The sequence below is a fragment of the Scomber scombrus genome, chromosome 5 (genome assembly GCF_963691925.1).
Source record: "Scomber scombrus chromosome 5, fScoSco1.1, whole genome shotgun sequence".
Lineage (NCBI taxonomy): Eukaryota > Metazoa > Chordata > Actinopteri > Scombriformes > Scombridae > Scomber > Scomber scombrus.
This window is the reverse complement of record NC_084974.1, coordinates 15,553,669-15,562,412: the sequence shown is the minus strand read 5'-3', so window position 1 is coordinate 15,562,412 and position 8,744 is coordinate 15,553,669. Positions and strand designations below refer to the sequence as shown.

At 39.3% G+C, this 8,744-nt stretch overlaps 1 protein-coding gene across 2 annotated transcripts; it reads right to left on the bottom strand.

Annotated features, from left to right (window-relative positions):
* Positions 1-620: 620 nt before the first annotated feature.
* Positions 621-8,417, bottom strand: rabgef1l (RAB guanine nucleotide exchange factor (GEF) 1, like). Of its 2 annotated transcripts, none has more exons than XM_062419644.1 (9): positions 8,300-8,417; positions 7,476-7,669; positions 7,151-7,323; positions 6,517-6,695; positions 5,651-5,732; positions 5,418-5,550; positions 5,179-5,270; positions 4,814-5,070; positions 621-3,843 (listed from the first exon to the last, which is right to left on the bottom strand). In XM_062419644.1, the coding sequence occupies exons 2-9, from the start codon at positions 7,646-7,648 to the stop codon at positions 3,415-3,417; spliced, it is 1,518 nt and encodes a 505-aa protein (XP_062275628.1). In that variant the 5' UTR covers positions 7,649-7,669; positions 8,300-8,417; the 3' UTR covers positions 621-3,414. The 2 variants fall into 2 exon arrangements, with proteins under 2 accessions (XP_062275628.1, XP_062275627.1); XM_062419643.1 differs by having other exon boundaries at positions 7,151-7,357; positions 8,300-8,411.
* Between the last annotated feature and the right edge of the window lie 327 nt (positions 8,418-8,744).

The following is an 8,744-nucleotide window of genomic DNA, read 5'->3' as shown; positions in this document are numbered from 1 at the left end:
ACTTTCAGCTGTTAGGGTAAGTGTACCCATTAAGCACCAAAATCTAAGTTCAGGTGTTTTTCATGGATACTGACATGATTTATAAGGGAGATCATTTGAAAATGTATTCATTTTTGGAAGAACACAAGTCTAGGATGGGCTGAATTGATATTGTGACACGATCTAAGCCCACGTCATGATTTTTTTTACAAAATATAGAAAAATATTGATTTCAAAGAATTAAAAACATGTATTCAGTAACATGTAAAATATTTAAAAATGAGGGGAAAACTCTCCTCCTGAGCAAAATCTCAAAACTCTGACTTCAGATCATTAACATTTTCCTAAGTAACTGTAATTTAATTACACATTTTTTCTCAGTAACTGTAACGGATTAGTTGCATTAACTTTGTTTTTAAATGATGTAACACCATTACATGTAACTAGTTACTCTCATACAGATTGTGGTCCAGTATGTAATTTACAAAAGTGTGATGTGAAAACTTGAAGCGGCTTGTGTACATACAGAGAAAAAAGGTCCAGTAGTTAAACTTTAGAAATAAACAGTATTTGCATATTGATTGATTTTATTCAATTTATCAATGAAGGAGAATGAATAAATGGAATTAGGTTTTTAATGAGGTAAATGTACTTTTTTTTAAAGGAAAAAACACATTAGACACATTGTTATTTTAAGCAGAGTATATTTTATATATCTAACAACATGTCTGAAGGGGACTCTTGATAATATGACATACTGTTGGCCTGCAGGAGCCCATTGTTTCAGAAACACCATCACTTTAACTTTTTGTTTTTCAGAATACTTATTAACATCCTGCTTATTTCTCCAACATGACACAGAACTGCAGAAATAGTTAAATTCTCAGTCAACTTTTATTTAATCCCAATTTGCACAATCATGACTACTGGTGCAGTCGCGTGAAACTACACGATGAAGAGGAACTGCACACGAGTGCACGTGCATTTTTGATTTTTATTAATCACCATCACACACCCATAGATGCAAATATACCAATACTGCCCCAATAAGTTACATTTAAATAAAAAGGCAGCATTGAGTTACTTTCTCCCATGTGATACAATAACAAACCTATAAGGTTACAAAGATGATGTTTGAAACTTTTTAAAATACCTGATTAATGGCTTCTGCATACAGTGCAATATGAAGTTATTCAAGCTATTAAGTTTGCATTAAAAGCCTTTTCTCAAATTAAACTTGTACAGCAAAACACACATCGACTATACTTGTTGCAAATATGAAAAAAAAGAGTAAAATCTAGCAACATAAGGGAATATTAGCTCATGAGGCAAAGGGGAATAAATGTGCCTTACACCTCTTTTCATTCACACAACTGTCCCAAACATTTGACGGCTGAATACAAAGACACAGCTGAAATACATCTGTGTGGTAACAGTCCACTGTTTTTTTAACCAAGTATCCTTTCATCTCAAGTACAGCAATTACTTCCTTCATTAAATCAGAATTAAGATTTCTAAAATCCAAACAAAAGTGCTTCAAAATAAGTTAAACTGCTTATGTTGATTCTTCTGCACCAGTAAAGCTTTACAGGGAAACAGAATCATCTTTGTCTTCTTTCCTACCAAACTTACAGCGACAAAAAATTCATTCACCTAAAAAACAGATTTTTTTTTTTTAATGGGGCATGCTTATTATGAGCCCCTCTTGAGAGGATAAATGAGTAGATGAAAGCTTTAATCACTTCTTATTCAATCGTTACAATAAATGTAACACATCTTCGAGCAATGTTCTATGACAAGAGTACTACTGTAAATATTACAGGATTAATGTCTCTGATTGCATCCAGAAGAATTGATACCTGCCACTCTATAGAAAAATAAAATCACTTCTGTACATCCAGCTTATGACTGGAATGCGAGGTCTGACATGAGACAAGACTACAATACTCACACACAACGGAGGACTTATGCCTTATCAACATTCACGGTCCATGCAGCACACACACAAACACACTTCTCGACAGGGCAGGGGAATACGCAATAAATATAACACAAATCACGAGCATGAACTGGAAAGTTATTTAAGTGGGAGGAAGTTAAGTTGCGGATCATTCAGATTTCTCCACTTCCCTTGCCAAAACCACATCGTTCCGAAAGTAACTGCTGTGTTTTCAGATGTTACTTGGGCTGTAAAGTTCTGCATGTCAACATGACCAATTAGTCACACACATTCAAATACACACACTACCCACACAACTGGAGACATCACAACATACAGACAAACATGTTTGTCTGAAAAGTTGTGAATGATGGTTTAAAAAAAAAATCACATCCAATCATTTATCCCGTTTGCACAAACAACACCTAGGATGATTAAGTACTGAGGTACTGAAGATACCGTTGTAGGTGACCAACAGAGTTGTTCGGGAAGAGCTTGGACTGGAACCACTGCTCCTTTGTATTAAAAGGAGCCAGGTGAGGTGGTCTGGGCATCTTATCAGGATGTCTCCTGGACACCTCTGTGATAGGTTTCCCTGCATATCCCATTGGAGGGAGCAACAGTCAGAAAATGTTGGGAGGGGATTGGATTTCCCAAATAGTCTGGGAACGCTTCTGGAGCTTCCAGAGAGTTCTGGAGGACATGGCTGGATTAAGGACGTATCCTAAAACTGCACTGAAACTCAAATAGCAGCAAAATGCACCAGATCTGTCTCTCTGCAACCAAGGACAAAATGTTTGGAGTGTTCTTTCCCTTGCAGCACTAACTCTGGGACTTTTTGTCACATATAGTCTGATGTTAAAGGAATAGTTTGATGCTTAATCAGTTTTTTACTTAGACTTGGATGAGAAGATCAAAACAACTCAGGTCTCTTCATTCTTTATACAGCTTTTCAAAGGTAACAAAATCTGCCTACCAGCACCTCTAAAGGTCACTAATCCATATAAAAACCCAAGTGTAAAAAAAAAAAAGACATGTTGTGGTCTTACATTTCATGCACAGTAACTTCATGGAGACTTCTCATCATCATGAGGTTACAAGGCAGTCAGTGGATACTCAAGATGTAGCCGGGGAAGTGACCCCATAAAAACTGCAACTTGCCGTTTTTAACTTGTATTTTTGTGCAAACAAGAAAAAGATATAATTTGTTATTTGATGAGCTATTGATCTTCTCAGCTAACTCTTGGCAAAAAAGTGAGTAAGTGTATTTCCCCAAATTCCAAATTATTGCTTTAATTCCTCTGTTCAATTACTGTTCAGTGTGGTTTCAGGGCTTTTAGTTTTCTGCCACTGTCTACAGCCTGGACCTGGACAATGGATGGAATAGCGATGGCTGTATGTGCATACGGACAGCAAAGTTTAACAGCCGGAAAAGGGGGGAGGTTGGAGTAAAGCATTTAGAGGGATTTTTTTTTTTTTTTTAATTTATCCTCACATCAGCCAGCAAACACTTGTGGTTGCAGTGGTGGGGGCAGGAGCTCATTCTCAACATTATCAGAGTCAATTGCTGATGAAGCTGCGGATGTCGCAGTTGCTGTGGTTGTGGTAGGATTTTGTGTCTCTGGAGGTAAAGTCTGCAGAACGCTCTGCACCTTCTGCTCCACTTCATCCGTCCAGTCGATGAGGTCGTTCTCCAGCTGGCGAGCCTTCTCCATGACACGCTCCTGCCTTTCCCCGAGCCCTGTTAGCAGGTCCAGACGTTTGTGGACCTGACTAAGAGCTGCACTGCCTGGCGAGCAAGAGGAAGCTCCAGCAGCCTGAGGCCAGTAGGGGGATGCCTGGCCTGACATGTAGAGCTCAAACTCCTCAGAGCTCAGATTCAGGGACTGGCCGTCCAGCTTCTCAATAAAGGCCACAGCACAGCACTGGGGAAAGAGGACATGGAGTCATTATGGGAAAAATTCACCCAAAGATCATCATATTGTCCGTAATATCAGTTTTTCTTTTATTATTATTTTTGCGATTTTTTTCAAAAACAATAGAAACAGACAGTAAACGTGAGAGATTCATTCGATCACCAAAACTCAAACTCAAACCCAAAGTCCCTCAAATTTCTAACTTTTAAAGACATTTTAATGCTCATTGGAATGGTGAACATGCCCATCTACACACACACAAACTTGAAAATATAACAGTTGTGAAAAAACGTGAAATACTTCTAAGACAATTATAAATGACTTTAAGCATAAAACACTACTATTTAACTATATTTAAGACTACTTGAGGCCTTAAATATTTCAGAGATTTGAAGACCTTTCCGATGATTTAACATTCAGTGTATTCCGGAAAGTAATTTGTGACAAAGGGCTGTAGCTGACTTTTTTAATTCTTTTGGCTTCAGCACCAGAGCAGATTAGCTGTTGGATTTATGGTGAGTGGAGTGAACAATAACAGTGTTAATTAGAGCTTTTCAAGATATGATCTGCTTACTGTAACTGCAAATATTTAATAACGTTAACCTACTTGTGGCTAAAAGACTCCACTATATATGAGCTAGAAGGATATCAAAACCTGGCATCTTTAGTGTAGATGAAACAGATATGTTTCAATGTAAAGTCATAGCGTATACCAATAATTTATTAATCTAAAAAGAAAACTTGAGATATCACCAAACCACAAAATGAACCTGATTAGAAAATGATGTAACATAGAGTATAATAACCCAAAATACATCACCACGGTATGTTCATGATTTAAATATTTTATGGTGAATTTTTCCATTGGAGTTGTTCAGAGCAAATGCTATTTGAAAATTTGGATGTATGCAAAGTTAAAGACAAACATATATAAACCAGACACATGCATGCAAGTATGTACTATGTGTAATTTCCTCACCAGGTTAGTGAAGTAGTAACCGTCCTCTCCAGTCATGAGTCTGCTGGGGTTGGAGAAGCGGGTTATGTACTGGATGTTGGACTGAAGTCGTGGAGGGTTTGCCTTCAGCACAATGTAGATGAGTGTGGGGAGGAAATCATCTGCAGACGCTGCCTCCTTCTTGCTAATTTTGATGGCGTTGAAGATGTGCTTGCTGCAACGAGTGATGCATCCCAGCTTGTCTTTGGGCACACGCTTGGAATCCATTTCGATCACATCTGAAATGAGGCGGAGTTAGCAAATTTTTCATCTGAAAATCTTTCTGGAGCCAGGATGATGAGGTGATGCTCTGCCTTGGGGAAAAATAACAGCTGCACGAGACTCACCTGTGATGGCTTTAACCACACTGTCAGACACTTCAGGGATCTCCTCATCTACAGGAACACACAGCATCTCAATGGTGACCCAGTGCAAAGCTCTGTAAAAAACACAAACAGGGTTTGATCAAAGTAACTCTAAGATGTTGTCATTTTACCCATAATTTTGTGTGTTTGAGGCAATTCAGGGAGATTATTGACTACTTGAGTAACATTTTCTGGCATTACTACAGCTTTTGTACGCTAACCTGATTCTCTTCTGAATAGCCAGATCTTTGTTCTCGTCATCTGTGGTCTCAGGACAGAAGACTTCCTTGTAGAGACGGGTCATCATGTACTTTTCTACTTCATCCATAACACTCTCTACATGCTCTGATGATCCTAGGAACAGAAGCACAAAGAATATATTGCATCAAGTCTGTGATGTTCAGACTCTTCTGTTTATAGCTGATTCGTCATGAGTGCAATAGTAAAGCAATACCTTTAAATTGAGTCTGGAGGCGGTCTGAGAGGTTCTGGTAAAAGTCCTGTACACACTCTGACAACTCGTCGGCACCCATGTCCTATATGAAGGAATTGAAGTAAATAATTATACTGGCAGGTCTTTTTTAATACTATTTGATCATCTCATCTGTTCAAAGGCAACAATTACTGGACAATGTTAAATGGATAAATAATTCCTTCTTAACACACTGTAGCATTTTTTTGGAATATCAAGACTGAGGGCGGCAGATTTTCTCAATTGATATTGACAACAATAAAATGACAGTCAGCATCTTATAGGGAAGCTTTTGATTTTCCACCTGCTGTAGAATAAATGTTTCAGGAAATTGACAATGTCATGAAACAAGTAAATGTGGCCTGTTTTTGGCATTTGATAAAGGTGACATGTTCAGTAATTGATCAGTACAGGTGGTGAGAGAGTACAACAAAGAAACACTGGTGGAAAAATGGGTGTGGACAGGTTTCTTTATGCCCTAAGTTGTAAATACAGTGGAACAATCAGAAAATAACGCTTTATCGACCTGATTCAGCAACTTTCTCACAACCACCGCTCCATTCACTCTAGCTTGCTTTTTTAAAAATGAGCTGGGGACGTTTTAACGTTATCAAACAGATAGATGTCCTCCCCTCGTCCTAGTAATATCCTTTGTTTTCCCTCATAGAAGGGTTTTACAGCTCTGATCAGTCTTATCGCTGGCTGGATGCTGGCCACCACAGTGTGACGTCCAACTGCATTTGTCCAAAACCCCTGCAGCCTAATCACATCACCAGCTTGAATGAATTGGAGAACTAGTGTTTTAACCACAGTGCCTAATTTGATCAGAGTAATCCACTGTGGCTCACCCGCTTATAGGCCATGCTCTCAGTGAAGGCCCGACACTGTTTGAAGATCTCCCTGCCAGACTTCAGAGGCTTGAGAAAATCAATGAACTCCCGCGTTGCGTGGTCAGTGTCTAAAGAGGAATGCCTGCTTGCTGAAGAGCTGGGGCTTGGGCTGGCCTGAGCATCAAAAGGAGAAGCATCTGGGAGAAGACATTTAATGTTATTTTAATCAAAGCTAAAGATATTCCTTCCCCAGAAATGCCTTTGACAAAGAGTGGCGCTGTGTGCTGCAGTCTAACAGCCACTTTAACAAGGCAATATTTTGGTTACAGCAACAGATCTGGGGAAGTGGTTGAACTGAAAACACAAACAGATTATTGCGCCAGTTTGGGAGACCACAGTCTGGTTTTGTTTCTTAATGTTTTGCCTGTAGCATAGGTTACCAAACCCAGTTGCACAAAATGTAGGTGAAGAAAAACCTTTGACAAAACAAGCTTACATTTAGCAAAACAGATGATCATTAAAAATATTACTACAGGTTAATATCATCAAGTATCTCTTAACTCAAAAACAGCAAAAATACTCTTCAAATTACAAATATTTGACAATTAATGACTAGGACCTCTAACAGCTGAGTGTGTGCAAAAGGATGTACCTTTTTTTGGCTGTGTTTTTGAGGAAGGAGTGAAAAACTTCGTGACCGTGTTGACTTTGCTGGACTTTTCCTTTGTTTTCCTTTCCTCAAACTTGTTGAAAGGTGTAATGGAAGGCTGTGATTGGGCCTTCTGATTTCTGCTGGCGTACGCTTCCTCTTCCTCTTTCTGCAGCCTGGGAGGGGAAAATGTAGAACCTCTGTGAACAGCTGTCAGGTGGACACATGGACGGACGGCATGCAACAGAAGATGAAAGAGGTAAGAGAGCAAATGACACTGTGTAGAGAAATAAGAGTACACCTTGACAACACAGAGACACACACAAACCTCTCAGCAAGTGCCCAGTCTTCTTGAATCTGCTTTTGTTTCTCTCGCTGATTTTCCTCTCGCCAGCATTTTGAGCACAGGCCCAGCCAACCTGTGTTGCCATAAAAACCACATCCTTTCTTACAAAGCAACTCGGATTGGTCCAAATGGATACCACGCCTCTGGCTCGACATCTCTCACCAAAGTTGGGAAGACTGCTTAAAGGGAAGAGAGGGGAGAAAACACACAAAAACCGTAAAAAAATCCGTAAAACAGTGAAATCCACCAGTAAAGGCAGTGAGAAACTTTGTTTGTGATGTCGTGTGTAAAGACAGTTACAGCTGGTGTTATAAGTTGCCCTTCAAGAAAGCACAAAAACTTTCTCCATTGTTGAGTCGTAGCTGAGATCAATGTCACCACACGACTTTAAACGCACCCAGCTCATTCAAAACTTTAAAGCAGGACCCCGACGAGTCTAATTAGATATGTTTAATGTCCGACAACGTAACAGAGTAATAATGGACACTGAAGGAGCATCTCCAGCTATGTTAGCATTAGCTCTCACAAGCCTGACCTGGCATAAAACTCAATATTGTCTCAAACACAGTGTTGTCCCGTCGCCACAATAACTTTCTGTCATTCATAAAGATGTTTTTGTTACTGCGGATCATGGATTAGTATATTCGGGCCGCAGAAGTTTGATTTACAGGCTCAATAACAAAACGCAAAATCAGCGAGCTAATCTGCAGCTACCTACCAGTGTTAACCAAGCTAATTACAGAGCTAGCCAAGATGTTAATGGAGATGTTCAATGTTTGGCGACAGGAAATTTGGTGTCAACATACACTCTCATTCGCAGAGTCAACAAGCTATCGAGTAACGTTGTCGTCGCTTCAACTCCAGTCTGCTGAGGGTGGATGTTTACATTAGCCAAGCAGCTAACTTCGTCCCACAGCCATTTTGTCTGTCACTTCTTCTTCTTCTTCGTTTCTTTTTTGTTTGTGTGTTACAGATTGATTTAAACGCGTCTATCGCCACCTAGCGGTGCCACTTTGTGATACCCTCTATCAAAACATTGGCATTGTGAAGGAATGATATTATTAACTAGAAAATTCCAGGGAAATTTTGAGTGCCACGGGACTGCTGCCGGAACGAGTACACGATTTATTTCCAGTGTTCAAAAGTCACCCTGATCATATTCTGGTTTCAAGTATTAAGTACATCTTACTAGTCAGTATCAAGTGTAATGTAAATGTTAATCATATTTAAGCATAAATATTTATTTAAACT

Coding starts and splice junctions, on each gene's coding strand:
- rabgef1l (XM_062419643.1), bottom strand. Junction 5,733..6,516: donor AGAGCATGGCCTATAAGCGG/GTGAGCCACAGT, acceptor TCCTTCATATAG/GACATGGGTGCCGACGAGTT. Junction 5,551..5,650: donor CCTCCAGACTCAATTTAAAG/GTATTGCTTTAC, acceptor TTCTGTTCCTAG/GATCATCAGAGCATGTAGAG.